This window comes from Glycine soja, chromosome 9 (assembly GCF_004193775.1).
Source record: "Glycine soja cultivar W05 chromosome 9, ASM419377v2, whole genome shotgun sequence".
In the NCBI taxonomy this organism is placed as follows: domain Eukaryota; kingdom Viridiplantae; phylum Streptophyta; class Magnoliopsida; order Fabales; family Fabaceae; genus Glycine; species Glycine soja.
Genome location: NC_041010.1, coordinates 36982859 through 36995247, shown reverse-complemented (window position 1 = coordinate 36995247; position 12389 = coordinate 36982859). Strand labels below are relative to the sequence as shown.

Genomic DNA, 12389 nt, shown 5'->3' with positions numbered 1-12389 from the left:
TAAATAAGTTGGCTACATGAATCTAATAACGCCATTTTTTTGTGAAATATATCTATATACAATTATTCACTTAAGATAGAAACGATATTTATTCTCAGCTCTATAGACAATTATTCCCGTTAAGTAAGTTGGAGGAGGTGATGGAACTGCAAGGATTATAGCTGCTGAGAAGACACAAATTGAAAGGAGAAAACCAAATGGCATCATAATGCAGCAGGAAAGGGTTTTTATATGAGAAATTTGTTAGTAAGGGAGCATTCTTTAATAGTAATGAATCTTTGATTATCAAACAAATTATATTGAGAGAGATAGCACCATAAACAAGACCTTTAATATTTGAAATGATAATTTTAATTCTTAAATGTTGAAACTGATCACAATTATTTCATTAACAAAAATTCCGATTTAATCCTTAAAAGTAAAAAAAAAATTAACAATTATATCATGTTGACGTAATTATCATATTTTTATATATATATTTAGAAATCAAATAAAAAAAATTTAGAATTAAACTATCATCGATTTGCACATTTAGGACTAAAATAATTATTTTACCTAACCTCATGTAAGAAAAAAAACTAATCCATTTCGAGGAGGAAACATTCCGTTTCTTAGGTCACAATAATGGGTCTAATGGAAATGAAGAATTGGGTTATTATGGAGCCACTAAATGGACCAGTCAAAGCAGTAAAGGCTTTGAATCCTATTTTTAAGGCCTCTTTCCAGGAATGGGCACCATAAGCGATGCAGTAAATTATTTAAGCATATATAAATGTCGAAGGCTTATTGGGTGATTGATGTGCACTCAATTATTATAAAATGCCAGCAAGAGCCAGCCATGCAAACAATGCCAGTTATGTCAGCAAACTAGTGTATTTTTGCTTCAATAGAATACAAAATAATCAAAGGAGAATTATAGATACCCTTATAGCTTTATTAGCAATTAAAATTAAGATTAATTATTCGTCATTTAGTGAAAGTAAAAAATGTGACCACATATTATAGAGCTCTATCAGAGGATATAGAAATATAATGTCATGGTATTGAATTGAATGGTTAATTTTGTGTTCAAATGTGCTTACAACATGAAATTATAGAGACGAACATCTAAGTAGGAATGTGAATACAACTCTACTAACAGAATGATTTTAACCAGCTAATATAGTCCCTGTTATTAACCACTCCATTTCACTACCATTTATGATTTTTTAGTATTTAAATGTTTATTTGTTTACCACAGTCAATAATAAGCACTTATGCATTAGATATGTTTTTGGTGAGAAAACTTCATATTAATATCATGGTAAACAGAAAAAGTACTTACACATTATAATCTAATCTCTGATCTACCTAAAATATAAGTTCATTTTTATTTTTTATTTTTTATTTTTTATTTTTTATTTTTACTTGTGAGGTGTATAAGCATTAGATATGAAATCACTATTCATAACCTAGAAAGACATGAGTTTTGAAATTTGCTGCCTTTGAAAGAAGACTTTGGTTAGTAATTTGTGAGTATTTTTTTAAGTTTTAAACTCTGCCTTAATTCTAATGAGTTATTTCGATCCAATTCCCTTAAACTTTTTTATAAACAAAAGGAAATTTACAACATAACCTTAAAACCTTAAAATGTTTAAATCATGTATGCTCCCACCCCTCATCCCTGAGTTTCATTCACGCTAATCACCAATTTGATTGCAATTTCTTCCTAAGCATGTCACTCAGATGCTTTAAGAAATGGACGGTATTATAATCAGTGTAGTTAATAATAGCCACTAGTCGCACTAAATGTTTATCTAGGTTGATTTTTTTTTCCTATTGAGAGCATTCCAATTTTTATTTTTTTTGGGGGGGGGGAGGGATCTAATATGAAAAGTTTATTAGTGAACTAAACTGAGATGCCAGAACCAAATATTAAATTGACGTTGCTTTGATTTAAAACAGTTGGGAATTGGCGTTTCTTGTTTGCAAAAGCAACCACATTAATTTTATCAAACAAGCATCTTGAGTGTTGGAATATACAAATTATTAGTTATAGCTATCTTGCAATACCAGTCAGGAGTTGTCATTCTTCAATTTAATATCACAATGTTGCGGCAATGGTTCGGCTAAATGATGAAATCAGTGACGCAGTTTTGTTTACCACAAAAGAAATATAGTAGCATCCTACATGATCTGAAGTCTGAACATATACTATTCAATTCAAGCAGGCAAAGGACAACAAATATTAGCCTCATTCCCTGGCAATTTATAAATGCACACGTGTTGCAACATGTAATAATAATGATAATAATAATAGTTTCTTGCAACTAATAATTTTGTGGACTAAATAAATATTATTTTTATAATTAGAACATATGGTCACCAAGGCCAAAATTCACCCTCAAACTAAAGCTTAATTTCTCCTCTTATTTTACATCCCAAGATTTTCTGTTTCGCTTGCAATTGATCCAATTTGAGATAGATTTGATTTCTTTTCATTTTATACTTCAGCATTTGATTACTGTGGCTGTTTTGATAATCAGGGATCGATGCAGAAAAAAGATTGGTTCTTTTGGGCCAAGCACATCACCACACTCCCAAATTTCTTCATAGCAGCAATATTGCTTACAAACTCTGGTTCCATAATGCCGTAAAAAAATACATAAAATATTCAAGTAGAAGTGTATCAATCCCTAAATTTTAGTAAAATTCAAATTAAAAAATAATTTAAATTAAATTAATAATTGATACATATTTAATTACTTACTTTAGAGACAAAATATGGTGCAACTTGCAAGCCGTCATTGTGACATCAAATATAAACCATATGGGAACTTTGCAACTTGCATCCCTACATTGCGACACCAAGATAAGCCATATGGAACCTTTTCCACATGCTCCACTACCCTCCAATGTCTCCATTTCATTAGATTAATTTAATTTAGATTTGGTACCTCGTGAGTACATTAATCATTGCCTTTCTAAGGTAATGTTGCAAACTAGATATATCAATGCAGCAAAAATTTCTTCGTAAACATACCATGTTGCATCACATTATCCTTACTCAAATCCCAACGCTATAATTACATAGAAAAATAACATGTTGCATAAAAAAACCCCATAGCTATTAATAAATAATGAATACTACTACACAGTTGCAGAACTAAGTTTTATTGAACTGTCATTTCATGTGTATAAGGGATGGCAGAGAGCTAATCAAACAATACTCACCTTTACATGTAACCTGAAATGTTGTTCTCTCTAGCAGATAGCATGGAAAAAATTATTTTATATTATATAACATTATTTTATAACATATCATATATTAAACCATGCATAGCTTTACATGTCATTTATAACCTGGACACTGGGTTTGCCAGATATCAAAGTAGTTCAAATAGCGGAGAACAACAATTGGTGCTCAATGCTAATGCTTTGCAAGTCAGGACAAAATTAAGCACGTAATTTGGATGGAGGGTAATGAGTATATTTAATGATGGAAGTAAAAAGTATAATTTCAAAAACCCTACCAATTTCCTCAACTTCCGAGTCTTATTATGCATGAGAAAAAACTGCAGTCTTTGAAAACCAATCATTCTCAAGTTGGTTATTCTTCGAATGCTATCCAAAAATGCAAAAGCCTCCACATCTTTTGCACCCTTTCATCCTTCCACTCTGCTCCTCAAATTCATATATGAACATACAATCCATAAGCACAATTTGAGTATGGGAGTAAATTGCAAAATCATGCATTTTGTTTCCTTTTGTTCACAACATAATGAAACTCATTTGCATTGGGAAGCTAACTTACTGGATTGGGAATTGAAGTACTGATTTCCCCCTAGATGGGGCCAATGGAATAGAGGAGCTAGAAACTCATGTGCAAATGCCTTACATTTAAAATGAGCAGCCAGCTGGATCATAGAAGAAACTTGGCAGCAAAACCTCTCTGGAAATGTTGAAGGATAGCAAGAGAATAGAATTTGCAGGAACATGCCAGCTAATGGCAGGCCAAAAAGAGCAAGGAACATCATGAATCATATACATACCATCTGTTTGTGATGCAAAGTAACATTGAGGTTCTTAAAAGTTGCACCATACACCTTCATAAACCTTCAAGATTTTTTCCATATATTTATGATGCCAGTGGCAAATGACTTCAGATTTCCCCACAAAGTTGATTTCTGTGAACCCACTACAACACTGGTCTCCCTTTTATTAGAGCTGTTCCTGGATATTTGAGAGAATATAAGCAACCTTAATATCCTATACAATATTTCAGTTAAAATAAGTCATGAAAAGAAAGTGTAATATAAGGAAAACAATGCAAAGGCTGGAAAGATTGTTTAAACTATTATTTAATTTGGAAATTGTTTATCAATGTTTATGCACAAACAATGAGGATTGCCCATGGATATTTAACTGTTCAATTACATCTATCCTCACCGTACTGAATGCTGTATCATTCCAATGTTATTCACTAGTGTAGTGTTGGTATTTTTCAAGTGATAATGCAAATAATCATAATATTCTACTTGCTATATAAAGCAATATATTTAAAGAATATATGAAAGGACTTACATTTTGGATTCATCATACTCTAAAGACCTTTGAGATTGCTCTATTTTATGCTTTAAACTATCCACAGCATCTTGGTCATTTCTCTTGTATCTTTTCTCAAAGCTCTTCTTCACAAATGCTGAATGCTTTTCCATATCAACAAACTTGGAATCATGGCTCTGACCTTCGCTGCAACTACTTACAGATTTTTCAATAAAAGAAGCAGAAAATTGGTCTATTTCTTCTTTAAGTGGGTGCCTTTCTTGAGTAACCGAATCAGAAGAATTAGATACAGCTTCCCGACTCTTCACATCATTTGGCTCCAGGAGACTTGAATGCAAAAGCTCTCTAGACAGGTCTTCCAAGTCAGGTTGCTCCCTTCTCTCACAATCTGCTTTCTTAATGCATTTTTTCTCCACATTTTGATGATTTTCCATATGAACAAAATCATATTCATGACCCTGAGCTTTGTCATAACCAGTACCATCATTTTCACTAAATAAAGGAGAATGTTTTCTTTCCTCTTGAGAATGTTCAGGTGCAAAAGAATCAGAATAAGTAGAGACAACTTCCTCAGTCTTAATATCATTTGGCATATCGAGACTTGATGGGCAAGGCTCCTTAGAAAACTTTTCCACTGTATTACTTTCAGGTGCAATACAATGATTACTCTGTCATTAAAATGGAAGGCAAATTATTAAGTATTACAAGATAACTGCTTATTTTCTTAATATAATAAAACATATTATTCAATTAATATTAAAAATAAAATTAATAACAGTGATGATTTAGGGAGCCAGAACCAAACAGTGAAACTACAGACTAACAACATAAAAAAGAATAAGATGCAATTTTGCCAGAGTAGATCAATTAGATTTTGAACATTTTTTTAAGACAGATTTAGAACATTTATCATTCCTCTGCATTTGTTAGTGTGTGACTTGCTAATAGAATGCCTTTATTATCATTAAAAAATTTAATAATTTATAAGCACACTCTACCTATTTTGATGCTTGCTAGAGGATGAAGATAAGGTTACACAGATACAGCAGTGGCTTTAAGTCTGAAGCTTTGTAAATTTATGGTCAGTTGAGTTTAGTATGGGTTACAAATAAGAGTAAATGTATTCACAATTTTACTCTTCATCCCCTATGTTTTCCACCAGAAGAACAGACCCTTTTAGAGTAAACTAAAACAAATAAAATGTTCAAATTTCGATTAGAATTAAATATCAATCATCAGAAGCATTAGACAATAGACATTAAAAGCATCTTTTGTATCAGTAATGTAATTGCATTTTTACAAAAAAAAACTGCAAATATATAATTTATAATGATTTTACTTTTCTCTTTTGGCCTTTGAACTACAGTCAAGATATTTACACCCAAACAAGAATCAAACATAACAAGAATCGTACTCTGATCAAGTAGACCTAGGAGCACTGCTTATCTGTAACTACTATATTTACTATATTCATAACTAAAACTGAAGCTTAATGCAATGCTTACTGGTGTAGACATAATTTCAACCTCGTCAGACAACCTCCTCTCCAAATAGGAAGTCTGTGGCCCTCTCTTTTCTTCAAGATGCTCATATACAGTGTTAACACTCTCCTTGTCATCTAAAACTACTGATTGAGAATCATCTTGGACAGAGCTTTCATTTGCAATCTCAATATTACCGGACGAAACATTCACAGATTCAGTGGTAAGTAGTTTACTCTCATCAAATTGCTTTTCCACAAAAATCTTCTTCACACTGTTTGAAGAATTCATTTTAGATTTATATTCTAGCTCCTGAATGATTTCCCGGATAACATAATAACTGCCACCAACTTGTTTCTGGGTATCTGATATTCTTGGGAATTTCCCAGCATTCTCTGCTCTATAACTACAGAGAGAAACAATATTTATTCACTAACAAGTAATAAGACACAGTTCTATAGTAACAGGAGTCCATATCATTGAATAGTTAACCAGATCCATAAAAATATGAAGGTTGTATGTATTTTCCTTTCTGTCTTAAAGAACCCTTGTTGCATATCAAGGAATCAAATTAACACAAATGTGAGATAAGTAGAGATATAGGTTACTCCAGTATGCACTAAGATAGGATATCTCAAAGAATTTTCGTAAACACATTATTCTATTGTCAACCATAGACAAAAGATTAGCAATAAGCAGGACAGATCAATAGAAACAAGTATGTAGTTCAAGCATAGCCACAAGAAAAGTTAAATACATCTTCCTTTTACTAATTCCTGCTAGCCATAATTTGTTCTATTACCCCTTATAACTTGTTAGGATGCAATAATATTGTTGACATTTTCTTGTTTTAAACACGAAGCTGGATTGTTTACTTTTGAAATCCTTGTGCAATGTCTTCTTGGCCCAAAGATTAGGTTTCCAATACAAATTTGGATTTCACATATATCTTCTGAATACTCAATACAAATCATATACTAGTTACTAAAAAAGACAAAAACAAAGGGAGAAAAAAATACAATACAATACAGTTTGCCAAACTATTTTAATTCTAACTGCATGTGAAAAATAGTCAGAAAAGGTTAGGTATTCTGTCAACTTAAAAAGAAACAAAGAAATACTTGTTCACAAAAGACTCCACCATAGCTCTCCTTTCATGTCTTGGAACCCTTTTTTGACCTTTTGGGGCTTCCGGTTCCTCAGAAGGGACAGAAGCAGCGTGTGACCATCCACACTGCTGGACTTTCAATGGATCAACAGAAAAGCATACCTCATAGGATACTGTCAAACAACACAGTAGATATATAATCAAATTATTCAACAACAGAATCAAATCAATCAATATTTCAGTAGTTAGTAATGCATTAGAACCACAACTCCAAAGAAAGGCCTTGCAAAAAAGTAATTAATACTAAAAGCTAGAACCTCCAAAATGTCAAAAATACTATTCACATTGATATGCCTCACATAACACCAAAGCACTGCTTCAACAAATAAAACGTAGCAAAACTACAAGAGGTCTCAACAAATGCTTTCCCAGAAAGTAACAATCAAGAGCATTAACACAAAAGCTTAGTCGTATTTCTTTCTTTTTGTGTGTAAAATGATGGTAACAAGGTTTGAACTTACAACCTCATGCAAACTACCCAAACCTTCCACCACTAAACCGAACTCAATCCCACATATGCAACAACTACTTCAAAACCCCAAACTATTCCTCTTTCTTTAAAACACTCCTCAAACTAAATCTCTTTTAAGATCAGTATCGTTTACTGTCCCCACCCTTTTTCCAAAGTCCATCCAAGCACAGCAAACACCCAAAAACCCTAACAAACATAGGAAAAACATGACAATGTAATTGACCTAATCCCCATTCTAGTTCAATTTCTAGACAGTTGAAACTAAATCATGTCACTAAGCCTAAACTAAAAAAACAATGCAATCAATTTAATGAGCTCAATTTGATTTCTATGTCAGACCCAACAAAGCAAAAAAGAAAAAAGAAAAAAGAAAAACTTAATTCTGAATAACACAAAAACCTGAATAGAGGCGATTTGAGAAACACAACAAAGGAAGAAGATAATGAGAGGGAAGAAAGTTACAGTGGTTGGGTTTGGGAGTGAAGTTGCGATTGGAGCAAAAGGAGAGGCCTTTAGTGGTTTCGATCAGAAGCTTCTTCCTCATCTATGTGATTTACGTTGCTCTTCTGTGCTCATGCAGAGAGAGAAAGGGTTTAGGGTTTTGCGGGTTGCGTCATTCAAATTTCAAAACGCGCAGAAAATGAACATCGCTTCAGCGTTTCGCTGTTTCCGAATTCAATTGGCGTTTTCAACGCAGCAAATATTGCGAAATTACATTACTTTAACCTTTGCATTCAACGCTGTAAATATTTACTGATTACCTTAAATACACTCTTGCCTTTTATAATTTACTTATTTTTTATTTTAGTCTTTATAAATTTTTATTATTTTGACGGTTAAAAATATATTGTATTTTTTAGTTTTTTTTTAAAAAAAAATAATGACCATTTAAAAACGTTATGATTTGTAAATCAGAATCACCAATTAGATGTATAAAATAAAATAACAATGCATTGATTTTAAAAAATTAAATTGAACCTTTTAATAATAGAAAAAAATAAACAGAGGAATAAAAAATAATTTAGTCAAAAACATATTTAAAAAACTACTTTATAATAACACTTTTTACATAAACAAGAAAATATTAATATCTTTTTATAGGTCAATGTGACCTAATCCTTTACACATGCATACAAGTATATAATTTCAGGATATAACAAAAACATTTAACATAATAATAAATATGATGACAAGGTTTAAATACTTTGTATCTCTCTATTTAATTTAGGCTGTGTTTATTAAACCAAAGGAGCTAGATTTTTCCTAAAAACGATTAATACAACCACCCAAGCCTAAAAAATCATCTAAAAATATAAAAATGATGAAATTCTTGCAAACAATAAGCATAAGTGGTAGCAGGTACAATTAGTCCACAGGTAATCAGATATCAATTATCGTTCTTCTATCTCTTACTTTTGCTGTAAGTTGTTTCATAGTTGGGTTTGTTAAGGAAAAAGTTATGTATTAATAATGTAAAAAAAATTATACAGTTATTTAAATGATAAATTTATTAATTTTTAAAATAATTATCTTAAAGTAATTTAAATTATGATTTATAATTCAATATAAAATTATTTTATTTATTCTATTGTTCATTGATGTAGCTTTTTGTTTCATTTAGTTTGTGTTTTTGTGCTTTGGTCTCTTTAGTCCCTTTGAGCCAAAAAAAAAAAAGACAAATATTTGATCTAAATAAATAAATAAGAACTAAGGTTTTGAATTAATCAACATTTAATTGTTTTGTTATTTGTTTAAAATCTGTCAATGACTAAGCATCTTTCCCAACAAGGGAAAAAAACACTGGAAAATTAATGTTATATCTTGTACCGTATTATGCCTTATCGTAAAATTGATTTAAAATTCTCATATACTTACAATATGATTAAGATAAAACTAACAACAAGAAAACAAAATATACATCTTATAAAGAAAAAATCAGTAAATGTCTTAAAAGGGATAATAAAGACACTAGATTTGACATTGAAAAAAACAAATTTAAACAACTGAAAGTATAAAATGTTTTTTTTAAGTCAAGTGTAAAAAGTTCTTTAAGATTAAGACATTAATTATATCTCATAAAAAAAGAAAAAAGAAATTCGTTATAAATATTCATATAATTATTTATAAGATACAATGTAGCAAGATCCATACAACAAAACAAATGTAAACATAATAAATAGATTCTTATCTATATCCCAATTATCACTTGTGTGACACTCTTTACTTTAACATACATATAAATAAATAAAACATATAAAAATATTGATCAACAAATTCACGTGTGAAAAAGGTTTACATTCACTTCACTATTATCAAATAAGACTTATTAAAAACATATTCGACTCAAAATAAGGCTATCAAAGTTTACAAAAAATATTTTATTAAATCAGTGAGGTAAAATAAAATAAAATAACATTATGCAATTAAAATAAAAACTCATCCCCAATGCCACATCCTATTAGAGCATTATGTTCTAATATCCTCTAGCACGAGGTTCTTTAAAGTCATCCACCTAGTCATTGCTCTCACGAACACAAAGTTCAAGATCATCAGAGGATTCAAATACAAATAACACACAAGGAGTGAGTTATCACACAAAAATAACAAAATAAATAAACAAGACGTAATCAAAATAAATTATTAAAATATTTATAACATGACTCAACTTAATACAACCCATGTCACTCCATCACTTTATCTTTAAAATTCATTTTTCAATCACTAATCACATTACACATGAATCACACACTCGAGTCAAGATGCAATAACACTCATCAATTTCATAATAAATAGTTAGCAAGTGTTATGCAACAATTATACTAAGACTCAAGCCTACATGCAATGTAGTATCATGTCAGTGAAAAATCACCTTGGGGCGTTTAGAAGTACATAACAAGACACACCACACAATGGGTATGTCAGGTCACTCTCACTAAGTAAAATCATAACGTGACTGTTAATTGCTATTCATGAGTTATTATTGTATTGAAAATTTGCAAGAAAATAGCAATGTGCCTCAAATTTATGGATCTTTTTGTGGAAATTGTATATATTTTCTTTCTTGTGTGATTTTATAAAGTAGAAACTCCATTTTTTGTGACCTAATGTTAAATTCAACTCAGTTTGTAGGCCAAAGAAGAGAAGGTGCAAAAAGCTGCTGATGAACTCGCTTAGCGAGACAGATTGGCTAAGCGAGCCCCATCCGCTTAGCGAGGTAGCCAATTCGTTTAGCGGATGCAAAACCCTAGATGAGAATAAGTCAAAGATCAACGCGCAACCAGTCCGCCTAACGAGGACGTTGTCTCTTCTCGCGCTTAGCGCGTCCAAGCTCGCTTAGTGGATTTTCACTTACTCTCGCTTAGCAGGACATGCTCACTGAGCGAGCCTTCGTATGCTGAGAAGTCCAAGAGCCTTTAAAACACTGAGATTGGAGGGGAAAAAAAGACCACCAACACAACCACAGTCTAGTAAGCCATCTACCACGTGAAAAACAGAGAGAAGAAGGATTAAGAGGCTGGAGAAGACATTCTCTTTCATCTTTTTCCATTTTCTTTCACCAAAAACATTTCTTTCTTTGTTTGTTGAAGCTTTGCTTGTAATGGAAGGCTAGAACTTATTTGTTGGGGAGTAAACTACTGAAACTCTTGATGTAATGTTTTAACTATCTGTTTAGTGTTATTTTTTTGTGTTCTTTGCTTCTATCTACATTTATTTTACATGCTTGTGACTTGATCACCCATTTGTATGTTTAGTTAGGCGTTTTAGTGTTGGAAAATGCTTTAAAACCTTAGAACTTGATAGATCAAGCTAGAAATCTATGTGTGTAGGAATAGAATGCAGTGATCTAGTATATTTTACACTGTATGCTTAGTGTAACTCTTTTAGAACGAGTTTGTTGAGGAATTAAGAACAAAAGCTAAGAGAGTTAGGCTCATTCATGTGAGGAATCATGGTCTGAGTATTTTCTCGGTGTAAGAACACCAGGATAACATTAAATAGAGAAAAACTTTTTTTATACGACACGAGAAATTTCAGTAGAAAACTCCCCAACACTTTTATCTTGATATTTGTCGCATTTTACAGCTTTAAGTATTTTACTATTGACTAAGTAGTTTAATATTGTTGAAAACTAATTCACCATTAAATCTTTACTTTATTTCATAGTTAAAAAGTTTTTACATACCAAATATACATAGTTTAGGTGAAACAAATTTCCTGTGGATACGATACTCGGTCTTACCATTTTATATACTACTTGTGCGAATCGGTACACTTGCCGACGCTCAAACAGTGACCAATCAGGGTCACTCCATTTTGCGAGAATGCTCCAACCATATGGGATCAACATAGGCTTAAAGAAGCACTCAAACCGAGTGTCTTTACCCCCAAGGCCTAGACTCCGAAGAATCTGTTAAAGGAGCACTCAAACCGAGTGTCTTTACCCATGACCTCACACTCATGTTTCAAACACATATAACACATTGCGCTACAATTTAACACTGGTTTCTAACTGGGAACCTACACTTTCTCTTTAACACCGCACATAAATATTTTTTTCAATATAAACATTGGTCGGATTATTGTATAATTCACAGCTCACAACACAATTATTGTCACATCAAGTGTTAAACACACACACTTATTCATAATCAAATATCATGCCCACAATTTAACATCTCATAATATCACAATCTATTATCACATGTTTACATGTATCTCACAA

At 31.6% G+C, this 12389-nt stretch overlaps 1 protein-coding gene across 4 annotated transcripts; it reads right to left on the bottom strand.

Annotated features, from left to right (window-relative positions):
- Positions 1–2652: 2652 nt before the first annotated feature.
- Positions 2653–8390, bottom strand: LOC114425738. Of its 4 annotated transcripts, XR_003669273.1 has the most exons (6): positions 8066–8389; positions 7148–7307; positions 6051–6432; positions 4564–5213; positions 3794–4212; positions 2653–3657 (listed from the first exon to the last, which is right to left on the bottom strand). XR_003669273.1 is itself a non-coding variant. In XM_028392690.1 (5 exons), exons 1-5 carry the CDS (start codon positions 8208–8210, stop codon positions 4098–4100), a joined length of 1431 nt encoding a protein of 476 aa, XP_028248491.1. In that variant the 5' UTR covers positions 8211–8390; the 3' UTR covers positions 2653–4097. The 4 variants fall into 4 exon arrangements, 3 of the variants coding, with proteins under 3 accessions (XP_028248491.1, XP_028248490.1, XP_028248492.1); XM_028392690.1 differs by having other exon boundaries at positions 2653–4212; positions 6072–6432; positions 8066–8390; XM_028392689.1 differs by having other exon boundaries at positions 2653–4212.
- Positions 8391–12389: the final 3999 nt, after the last annotated feature.